The 12076-nt window shown below is 40.4% G+C and overlaps 1 protein-coding gene across 1 annotated transcript; it reads right to left on the reverse strand.

Annotated features, from left to right (window-relative positions):
* Positions 1-9464: 9464 nt before the first annotated feature.
* On the reverse strand, positions 9465-10443 carry LOC109217646. The gene is made up of 2 exons (XM_019381909.1): positions 10190-10443; positions 9465-10093 (listed from the first exon to the last, which is right to left on the reverse strand). The coding sequence occupies exons 1-2, from the start codon at positions 10336-10338 to the stop codon at positions 9868-9870; spliced, it is 375 nt and encodes a 124-aa protein (XP_019237454.1). The 5' UTR covers positions 10339-10443; the 3' UTR covers positions 9465-9867.
* Positions 10444-12076: the final 1633 nt, after the last annotated feature.

Here is a 12076-nt window from a genome sequence, read left to right on the forward strand (position 1 = left end):
AACTTCAGATCTACTGCTACAATGGCCTTCCGCAAGTGTGATGTTTCATGCAAAGATGCTACTGTTGCCGCATCTGCTGAGCTCAGTCATGTTGGCCCAATCACTCGAAGCAAGTTCAAGGCTAGTGGCTTGGATGGATCCGAATACCTCGCCTCCTTGGAGATGGCAAAGAAGAGTAGATCTCTTATGACGTTCGCAACCGCAATCTCTGGGGCAACACCCCATTCTCTCTCTTTGACGAACTTTCTCAAACAGCCTCAAACCTTGGCGGATTTGAGGATTTGGTGGATTCTTCAGTTTCAACGAAAGTCAATGCCTTGATGACTGACGCAACTAACGTGGACGAAAAGTTTACCATGATGGAACAAACTATAGTGGTCTTGAAGAAATCCGTTGAAGACAAAGACCTTCAAATCGCTCAACTCATGAACAAATTGGAGGCCTATACACCTGGAGAGTCAAGCCATGTCCATCCTCGTTCACCTGTCTTCACCTCCTAGAAAACAGCTGTTGAGGAATCATTTGCAAAGTTAAACATTCAAAAGGAAAAGCAATCTACTTCAGTTGCGGCGTTATCTGTCCAACAATTGAAGGACATGATAACAAACACCATCAGAGCTCAATATGGCGGACCATCGCAAAGTTCATTGTACTACTCTAAGCCTTATACTAAGAAGATTGATTATTTAACCATGTCAACCAATTATCAACCACCAAAGCTGCATCAATTTGATGGCAAAGGGAACCCAAGGCAACATATTGCCTACTTTGTCGAGACTTGTAGAAATGTTGGAACGCATGGTGACCTTTTGGTAAAACAATTTGTTCGTTCTCTGAAAGGGAACGCATTTGACTGGTATATTGACGTGGAGCCCCAGTCCATTGATAGCTGGGAGCAACTTGAGAAGGAATTCCTCAATCGTTTTTACAGTACCCGAAGAACTGTAAGCATGATAGAGTTGACAGGCACCAAGCAAAGGAAGGACGAGCCCGTGGTGGATAACATTAATCATTGGAGGGCGTTAATTTTGGACTGCAAAGATCGCCTTTCAGAAATATCTGCTGTGGAGATGTGCATTCAAGGAATGCACTGGGGCCATTTGTACATCCTACAAGGGATCAAACCACGAACTTTTGAAGAACTAGCAACACGAGCGCACGACATGGAGTTAAGCATCGCAAGTCATGGAAAGGCATCTCTATTTGCCGATCAAAAGGAGTTCAAGAAAAATGTTGCAACAAAGAACCAAATCAAAGAATTAATGGCGGTGAAAGCAACTTCTGTGAAGGTCACTACTAAGCAAAAAGTGAAGGAGGATAAGACCCTGAGTCAATATCCCAAAGAGGAGAAGCATCGTCCCACCTTGAGGGAATTAGAGGCGAAGGTTTATCCATTTCCAGATTAAGATGTACCCACAATCCTTGATGAACTGCTGGACAAGAAAGTCATCGATCTCCCTGAATCAAAAAGGCCAGAGGAAATTGGCAAAGTTGGCGATCCGAAATACTGCAAGTTTCATCGCGTCATCAGCCACCCTACAGAGAAATGCTTCGCCTTGAAGGAGAAAATCATGGCTCTTGTAAGTGAAGGAAAAATCATCATAGACATGGATGAAACAGCAGAAGCAAATCATGCAAGTATCGCGCTCAAGGAAAAGAAGTGTTCAAAGTTGCATAACGTATCAAGCACTGCCTTCTTACAATTTGGAAGTTTCAAGACCGTTGAAGTTGATCTTCCAAGGAAAACTCTTCATGGTTCACTAGAGCTAGACAATAACTCCAAAGACAAAGATGATGAGGGCTGGATTCTAGTCACTCACAAGAAGCGAAAACATCAGGCAGTTTTGAGGCTACGAATTCCTAATTCAAGAGAGATGATGAGCAATGCAGATAGGCTACAATCACCAAGAAATATCAAATCTTCTATTAGCAAGAAGATTAACAGTGCCTTATCGCCGAAGTTCCGAAAGCCCATCACATTGCATGAATTCTTTCCTGGAAAATTCCTTCATGGAGGTCACGTTGGTGCAACTCATGTGGTTTCTAGTACTCACGAAACAACGGACAACAACGATGAGCCTGCTCCAATTAAAACACAAGAACATCATGACAACCGAAAAGTTGTCACATGTTGTGCAACAATTTCATTCACAGATGATGACTTGCTGCTGGGGTCTAAGCCACATAACAGACCTTTGTTTTTTGTAGGGTCCATTCGGGAACAACATCTCAATCGCATACTTGTTGATAATGGTTCGGCTGTCAACATCATGCCAAAGATGGTGCTAAAAAAGCTAGGTATCTCTATAGATGAGCTATCCAAAAGTAACCTAACAATCCAAGGTTTCAACCAAGGAGGACAACGAGCCATAGGTATGATCCGCATAGGATTATCCATGGGTGAGATGAATTCAAACACCCTGATTCACGTCATAGATGCTAAAACATCATACAACTTGTTGCTGGGACGTCCTTGGATTCATGAGAATGGGGTGGTATCATCTACTTTGCATCAATGTCTGAAGTACAGAAGAGATGTTGAGATAGTCAAAATTGATGCAGACATCAAGCCTTTCACTGAGACGGAGTCATACTTTGCAGACGCAAAATTCTACCTAGATTCTTGTGAACCGAAAGTGGAGAAACCATCATCAGATGACGAAGCTGATGTCAAGTCAGAAGAGGAAAATGTGGCTCAATGGACTACCACCAAGCTTCCTAAGAAGGGAACGGAAGAAGTCTCCATTAAGCTATCAACATCTGAAAGTGGCATACAGACAAAGACTGAGGAGCATCCGGTTTTTCGCTATGTTCCACATGAGTGTCGAAATAAAGGGCAACCTTTGCTACAGGAATGTACTCCAAAGAAGCAAATGAGTCACAAAGATATCCAACATTTGAAGGAGCATATGACTGTCCCAGTTGCACAAATCCCATCCGTGACTTGTGAGTCTGCTAAAGGCAATCTCCAAGTTGATAAAATAAAAGGGAACTATGATCCTAAGGCCTTCATACTGCTTGAAAAGTCTGGTTATGACTTCTCCAATCTATCACAACTAGGAGAACTCAAAGACGAAGTCACTGGTGAAAAGATACATGGGCTCAATGAGTCCCAAATGAAGTTGAGAAAGCAAGGGCACTACGTCGCCACTCTAAAGTTTGGGTTGGGGTTCAGTTTGGCAGAGCCTCTTCAAATTTCATCAAAGAGAAGCAAAGAGATAACTTTATCACAATACACCTCGGTAGAGGAGATGAAGGAAGTTAAGGGCAAGAAAATAAAACAACGGGCTTCAGTATTTGATCGCATTGGAGGCTCAACCCCTTCGGTCTCGGTGTTTGAAAGGCTAAGTCACAAAGGTGAACGTGTATCTTCCAAACATCTAAAAGAAGTTTCCACTACCTCAAAGACCTCTGTCTTTTGTCGCCTAGGGACCACAAGGAAGTCGCCATCTAGAAAGATATTGTCAAAACATAAGGAGCAAGTCCATAAGGAGCGGGATCATTTTGAAGTTGTTGCTGATAAAGAAATCTGTAGTGCTTTCCCATCACGTATGAAGAGGAAGTCTATTTTGTCAATATCCACAGATGGTCCGCTGAAGGTGCAAAGGAGAACCATTGTTTACACTTGCCAGCCTCGTAAAGAAGCAAAGAAAGAGAAAGAAGCCATGCCGACCGCCCGAGGAAGTCAACGAGAAAAGTCAGATTTTGTGGAAACATCCTATCAAAGTTGTGGAAACATCCAAGAAGGGATCACATCCGAAGAAAATGCTCAACTTCGCCTAGCAGAGTTAGAGGCCTTGGATGAGAAAAGATTAGAAGCGCAACAAAAATTGGAGTGCTATCAAGCTCGACTAGCTAGAGCCTTCAACAAGAAAGTGCGGCCACGATCATTCCAAGTGGGAGACTTATTCCTAGCCGTTCGACGACCCATAATCCTCAACAAACGCATAGGCGACAAGTTTACCTCAAAATGGGATGGGCGATATGTTGTGAAGGAAGCTTATTCAAGTGGCGCATACAAAATTGTCGATAAGGATGGTCTCAAAGTTGGTCCGATCAACGGAAAATTTCTGAAGCAGTACTTCCCATGAAAGTCACCTACGTTCCTCGACGTATGATCCTAAAATGCAATTCATGAAGCTCCTTAATGCAAGAGCCTAAACTGCATGTTGCTACACTCCTGGCCCGCATGAGTCTAAACTGTGTACGGCTAACAACAACAAAAAAAAAGAAGAAGTCCGCTAGGTTGAAAACCTTGCGAGAGGCGGCCTAGACAAAAACTAGGACATAAAAAAACAAAACAAAAGAAACTCATCCCTCTGAACTACGTTATGACTTGATCCTTTTCACGAGGTACGTAGGCAGCTTAGAGTTTCATTCTAATTTCAGTCGCATGAGTTTTAAAAAAATAAAAGTTTGGCATCATCGGATCATTACATTAATTCTTCCAAGTGTAGAGGCACATATCTACGAGGAAAAGGAGACGATTTGCGTTGAAGTATAAAAGATGTTTTATTGCTTCAATAGTACAAAAGTTGGTACATCTAAAAATGTAGAGACAATAGGAACTAGATTTTTCTATACAAAAGCCTAAATTATGAAGATGATCGTAAACTAGGCTTTATTGGTGACGCGTCTAAATGCTTTTCCAAGTATATATGATGTCTCCACATCAGATGTCATCCTCAATTGTTGGTTGAAGGTCCCAATCACCATGGGAGCCGCCATTGATGAGCTTCAAGACTATCAACAAATCAAGTGCAATAGTTGGTGAAGGGGTGGCTCCACATCTTGTATGACACCTCGGTCTGATATCCGGACTCTTTGAGCTTCTTTGCGAGTCTACAAAAGAAATATGAAGAGATAAGATTTGTGACGCATATATCCAAAGCTACTACATGCAAGACTGTAGAGTCAATTTCAAGAAGAAAAAAAACATTTGTAGGACAACTCAGAGAGCATAGAGCTGGAAAGCAAGCTCGACACACGACGGGATCAACTTTGGAAAACTACTGCAGTCCATCTTGAAGACGTTCTGCTCCTAACATTTTATATGTTGTAGATTTTGATGTCTAGTTTGTAATAACAAACCTCTTGCAATTTGGATGCCCCTAGCTCAAGATATGATTTTTTTCGCCGGAACTACACGAATCTGAAAGTTACTGCAGCTAGGTGGATTTTGAGAATTTTCTGTTTCTAGCTCGGAAGGAGTTCTGCCACGAAACTCATATGTATTGCAGCTCTATGAGTGTACTTTCTAACGGTGCAAACGGATCACAATTTGGAGTCTCCTAGCTCGAGATATGAATCTTTCGACAGGAGTACGCAAAGCAGAAACAAACGCATGACAGACACCTAGACGAATTCGAGAAATTATTGTGGCCAGTCCAAAAGGAATTATGCAATGATATTTTCAGGTGTTATTTCTCTCATTTTTTTCTTTCTAATGACACAAACGGCTCGCGATTCTAACACCCGAAGCTCGAGATATGAAGTTTTCTACAAAAGTGCGCAAAGCTGGATCGTAAGTGCGGCAGACGTTAGGAGAAATTTCAAACTACTGTTGCGGGCAATCCGAAAGGAGTTCGTCCATGATATCTTCAAGTGTTACAGAAATTGTAGTGTTCTTTCCAATGGCACAGATGGCTTGCGATTCCGACACTTGTATATCGAGATATGAATTTTTCCGCGAGTGCGCACAAAGCTGAATAGCGAGTTCGGCAGACAGGTGGGTCAATTTCAAAATATTTCTGCGGCTAATCTGCTAGGAATCCTTCCATGATACTTTGGGAATTTCCTTATTTCTGAGTCTTCTTTCCAGTGGAGCAAATGTCTAGCAATTTGGACATTCCTAGCTTGAGATATATGCGTTCCAATGATAGCATGCAGTGCTGTGAAGCCGAAATCACAGACTTGTGCATCGCTTCAAAAGTTCATTCCGACTTGTCCTGATGTAATTTGGCCCTAAATTTTGGATATGTCGCTGTGGTGCAAGTTTTGATTCTCCAGAACCAAGCGGATTGCAGTTTGGACACTCCTAGGTCGAGATACGATTTTTTCAATGCGAGCATGAAATCCTATGAAGTCAAAGCTGCGGAGACGCGCCAAGTGCTTGCTCGCCGAAGTTGGAAAGGCCTACTCCAGTTGTCTTCCTCGCCAGCCTGCAACAATGCGATGTGGTACATGTCGCACTCGCCACTGATGAAATATGGTCTCTCCGAGCCTCCAAGAGTAGGGATTTCATCGCCGAAGTTGAAAGGACACTTCATGTGTCTCTCTCGCCAAGCCGCAATGCAGAGATGAGTGATTCGCTTGCAATGCATCTTCCTAGGGACATCAAGATCGCTGGAACTCTCTCAAAATCCTACAAAAGAAAATATTTTAGGAGTCCTTGGTGCCATAGCACGACGTTTCTGCTTCTGCGGATACGGTGCCAGTGAAAGGTCAGAGCCCTCTCCAATTTGGATGGCGAACACAAGTCCTCAAAAGTACAAGATGAACAACTTTACATCCCAAAGTCGAGCATCTTCCACTAGGGCAAGCGAGCACAACTTGTGAAAGCATCTAAAGCCTTTGCCATCACATCCTCATAAACCTGCAAAAAAAAGAGGGGGGGGGAAGGATGCGGGAGCCCACGATGCTAAGTGCACGAAGCTTTTTGGTGATCTAGTTGATCTCTATTGAGTTTGAGGGCTGCTCTAGCGTCGTACATCCCTGCTACGGTGTTGTCTCTCAATGCTTCGTCGTTATTGAAAAATTGAGTTACCAGTGATATCAAGCTTATCATGATTGAGCATGTGTCTGACCCGCTAATCTAAAGCTCAGGACTCCTTTGTGATCAATGCAATTGCAACATTTCTCTGTAATCAATGTACGTAGTTGCGGGGCTCGTCCATGGCTCTGAGTATTCTGCTATTGTTTAGTAGGAAATCTACAGGGAAATAATAACAGATTAGTACGTTAATTAGGGGCAGTAAGGCACAGGAAGCAGAAGGAAGCAACGAAAGATGTCAAATAATTTGACAGATACTTAGCCAGATATTTCGAGAATAAATGCGGGTTTCTTTGCGTTAGCTTGTGAGTCATGATGATCCTTTTCTGTTCATGTGTTTTAAGGGTCAACTCCTGTCTATTTATATATAGAGTTAAAGGACGGTTGAAGCAATTGAATATTAGATGGACTCAAATTACTATCTTGCTAAGTTTACTACTGTCACAATTCTAAGTGCAAGAGGAAGCAGTAATCAATTTCTACGTGGACTTTGTATCTAGAGATTATATTCTTCTTATTCAAAGGGCTGTTTTATTTAAGCAAAATTTTGTTCAAGTTAACTTTGTTTTTTTCTCCAACGTGGATTTGGAATTCTTAGCTTAGGTCGTCTAACGCCTTTTCACAAAAAAAGGTTACTGCTTATCTAAGTGCTCAAATACTTCATTTGATGAAAAGATGTGGAGTAATTATTGTCACAGGTACTTCAAGCCTCGTCTAAGGTTCAACAAGTCGACACCTTGACAATCTTGAAGTAGGGAGCATCTGTAGACATATAAAATTTATTGGGTCTAATTCATACAAAATTTGAATTAAACTCAATTGGGTTAAGTAATTAATATGGACTTTACAAATTAAATTAGTCCATTTTATTATTTTTAAGCCCAAGTTCCATTTCATCTTAAGGCCCAGACTCATACCATGTGCCAAGTGACATGGCATATCCAGTCAAACTCAAAGCCAACAAGATGACGCCACGTGTGATGTGGCAATCCCAGTCTAAAACAGTGACCAATCAAGAGTTGCCAAGTGTCTAAAATGATATGTCTTGGCCAATCACAAGCAAGCTTATCACATAGCTTATATGATAAGTTTGATGACTCACATGAACCAATCAGAATCAAGCAAGAGAGTTCATATGTAGCTGGACTGTCCATCCTGTACCATTATAAATAGAGGGGTTACATAACTCTCTAAGGGACATTCAGAGTTGGAGAAGAACACTCCGCAATTGGTGAAGGCATCCACAAACATAGAATTGTACTCACAAATATTTATCAATAAAATCTTTTTTTCTTTATATTATTTTTGTTGCAGTTTATTTTCCATACTACGAAAATTTATTGCGAACACCAGCGTCTAGCTCTCAAACTGAAGGTCGGGTGTTTGATTCCATATGCTTGCGTGAGTTAACTATTTGGGGCATCTTTTTTTACTAGTTAAAAAAGAGATGCTTCGATTTGCACGGGTTCGAACTGCCGACCCCTGCTACAAAGTACAAAGGACAAGCCAGTTGACCAGACACAATGGATTGGATGTTTTACTACTAATAAGAATTATCTATTTAAATACTCGGTGAACTCCTTTACGATTTGCTTTTTTTGAATGTGTTGGCATACTGCTACTCTATTTGGCTTTTCATCTCTCTTGTCATCTCCCATAACTTCTATGAGTCACCGTTTACCGATTAATTGTGACATAACTTACATAAAATTCTGCGTACGCCACTGAAAGCAACTTAACATATTATTCAAAACCTTGAATAAGGGAGAACAAAGTTTTCAATATTTTTCTCTTGATTTCCCTTTGCCTACCCTAATTTTCAGAAGAAGAAAAAATTAACTTTTGTTCAATAAACCTTTTGCGCTTCTTAGGTTTTTCCTTTAAAAAAAAAATCAACTTAATTTAATTTCAAATATCTAAAAAGTGCAAGGATTAAATCATCATACGTATCAACAATTATTGCAACGTTAGGGACATTCATGCAAATAATTAACTCAATCATCAACATGTATTTCTCTCTTCAACTACACATTACTCAAATTAATTCTAATAGTTGTACTATCCAATAAGGTTATGGTGAAATAGTAAATACTCTTTAAAGTATTTTTCAGAAATGAGTATTGTTTGGAGGCTTATTGTCATGTGTAGCTATAATTTAGTTAATTATATTCTGTAGCTACTAATTGCTTGTCACGGGATGTATGTCGCTGTATTCAATTCGATTGTATACATTATATTCAATTCGGAATATTCATTCTTAAATATTTTATATTGTATTCAATTTCATTGTATTGAACTCTTTGTATCCAAACAACATAAAATTAAGAAATAAGGTGTATGCTGTTGTATTCAATTCAGTTGTATACATTGTATTCAATACTACATTTATTTTTAACTATTTTACAATGTATGCAATTTTACTTTATTCAATTCGAGTGTATTCAAACAACAAAAAATCAAAAATACAGCAATATTCGGTTGTATTCAATTTAGTGTAGTCATTTGTAGTTAGTTTTACACTATATTTAATGCGGTTGTATTCAAACAATAAAAATTCAGAAAATACAGGAAATCTGCCACAAAAACTAACCTTCAGAATACATAAATACATGCAAAAATACAAAAAATATAAACTGTATTTGCATTGAAAAATACAGAATACACTGAAAGTATGATGTGTAAATTAAAAATTCTTTGTAGCTATGAAAAGTAATTAAATTAAAAGGTGGTTATCTTTTATTAGAAGTCTCGTTCGAGACCCAGATATGGAATTGCTTTTATTAGGGAGCCCTAGCTTTACCTTCCTATGCAAGATTTTTTGGCACGAATTTAATCCGTATTTATTTGAGACCAATGCAGGACTAGACACCAAATGGGAACGAAAAAATATGTAATAGCGATACCAGGGGCGGAGCCAGCCTTATAGTTACAGGTATGGCAGAACTCAATAGCTGTGTCTCAAACTCTTTATTTGTATTATTAAATTTATTAAATATGTACAAAATAGTTTATTTAGAACCCGAAAAATATAAGAGTTATGGCTCATAAGTTATAAACTAAAAATTCTAGCTCCGACTAGTATAGTATATTATCGACTATGAGAATGTGAATGTAACTCGATTTTTAGAACACGACAGTGGCTCGCCAGGCTGCCTGTAATCCTCCGACAGAAGTGTAGTTTCACTACACCGTCCACCGGCCTCTCGACGTTGCCGCACAAAAGATGCTAGCAGTTTCTTAGTGTAAATCTCAATCTTTTTCATTTCATCTAAGTATATCTGCCTATTCCTACAGTCCACACTGCAGAAACCTAGCTCACCCCTGCATTTTAGTATTCAATATCAAAATTTACCAATACTATGGTGTGTGTGTGTGGGTGGGTAGGGGGGGGGGGATAATGTACTGCTGATTGTTTACCTGTACATGTACACTTCTTTGTCAAGGCTAAGAGTTTTGTTGCAGAAGAAACAAGATTGGAGAAAGCAATCATAGTGAAGAGCAGTACGGCCATTTGAGAAAGCTAGGAATTGACTATGTTTTACTTCATTCAATTTTGCAAAGCCCATTTGATGGTAGAAGAAAGCAGACGTAAAATTAGAATCAATGGAAAAGAAGTTAGGTAGACTAATTAAGAGAGAAGAGCCTGCAGCCAGGAGATGTTGGATATTTGTTGCCACACACAAGCTCAGTACGTAGTAGACAAAAAAGAGGGAGACATGTACATATATAACGTGATTCTAATTGTCCTCATTTTTCTAACGTCTGAATTGTTACCTACCTTCTGCTTTCATATACTCCCTCCGTTTCGTATTAAATGAGGTACTTTCCTTTTTAGTTTGTTTCAAAACAAATGATTGTTTACCCTGGAATCCGGATAACAATTGAATTTATATGGGGTTTTAAGGATCCGTGAACTAAAAGATACAAAAGGTTTGGATTGAGGAAAATAAAAGATAAAGACTCAACAATTGCTGTTAAAGTAAATAATCGCAGAATATAATATTGCTTAGAACAATTGTGCTTGATAGCGTACAAGAATTGAGAGAGATGGTACTGTAGTGTAATGGTTTCTGATCCCCTCTTTATGGGGTCTTCTCCCCTTTTATACATTCTGATTAAGGGTAACAATAAGGTAGGTAAATTAATTACATCGTGGATCCCTGTAATTACGCCTTAATGGCCTGAAGTGGTTGAGAAAATCACGTTTGGGCGAGATATCCGACGACGCTTGGTTATCCGTTACGAGTCCGGCTTCCGACCTTGTGTGTTTCTCCATCCGGTGGTGACTCATATCGAGCTCTGCAACGGTCTCGAAATGACTCGACCTCGGTTGTTGACGTGGCCGTCGTTCTACCTTGCATCCAGGTCGGGTTCGATGGCCCCGACTTGCCCCGGACCGGACCCAACCCGGTCGGGCTCAAGCAAAAAGGGTATCACCCAATACAGATAGTCCCCTTGTTTATTAGAGAGTAATGATAATAAACGATATGATCGGTGACGTGATGCCCGTGACGTATGGCCAATGAGGCTCGAGTCCTTGAAATTGAGCTATGGACCAATCGATTTCAGGAAGCTGAGGCTAAAGTTTCCCAAGCCGAGGAGACTACCAACGATCTGGTGGCCCAATATAGGGCCGATGCTGATGCGGCCAACCAGCAGTCAAGAATGTTAGCCGAATATGCGAAGTGTCAGGCCCGGCTTGAAGTTCTTACCGAACTCCAACGTCGCGGTTTCGATCTTGCATCAGACGTCACCAAAGCCGCCGAAGCTGAGGACGCTTCGAGAAGGGCGACGTTCCCCGAAGAATTCGAGGATGGCTCTGATTGACTCCGGGAATAGGCTATGCTTTGTTTGTTTTCCCCTTTTATGTAATTGCTCCGGTAGCGAGCTTTTTTATAAAACATTGCCCTTTGCCATCTATTGCTCCTTTTTCAATCTTGTTATTACTTTGCCTTTTATCTTTTTGGAACGATGGTAGTCCTTTATGTTTTTCGAAGTAGTCTCCGAGTGAATGTATTCGAACTCAGGTGAACTTCGACCTTTGGGTTTTCTCAAGGCAGTCCCCGAGTGAGTTGATTCGAGCTCGGGTAAAAAATCAAACCTTACGTTTTTCAATATAGTCCTCGAACGAGTTTATTCGAGCCCGGGTGAAGTCTAACCCTTAGGTTTTTTCGAAGCAGTCCCCGAGTGAGTTTGGTCGAGCTCGAGTGTAGTTCAAACCTTAGTCCCCGAGTGAGTGTATTCGAACTCGGGCACAATTTGACCTTTAGGTTTTGTATCGATTTTACGCCTTTTTCTTAAGGT

Source organism: Nicotiana attenuata, unplaced genomic scaffold (genome assembly GCF_001879085.1).
Source record: "Nicotiana attenuata strain UT unplaced genomic scaffold, NIATTr2, whole genome shotgun sequence".
NCBI lineage: Eukaryota > Viridiplantae > Streptophyta > Magnoliopsida > Solanales > Solanaceae > Nicotiana > Nicotiana attenuata.

Excerpts from the sequence above, each read along its gene's own strand:
- LOC109217646 (XM_019381909.1), bottom strand. The coding sequence starts at position 10,338 with ATGGGCTTTGCAAAATTGAATGAAGTAAAACATAGTCAATTCCTAGCT. Across the intron at positions 10,094-10,189 it reads AAAGAAGTGTACATGTACAG|GGGTGAGCTAGGTTTCTGCA; the intron begins GTAAACAATCAG and ends ACTAAAATGCAG.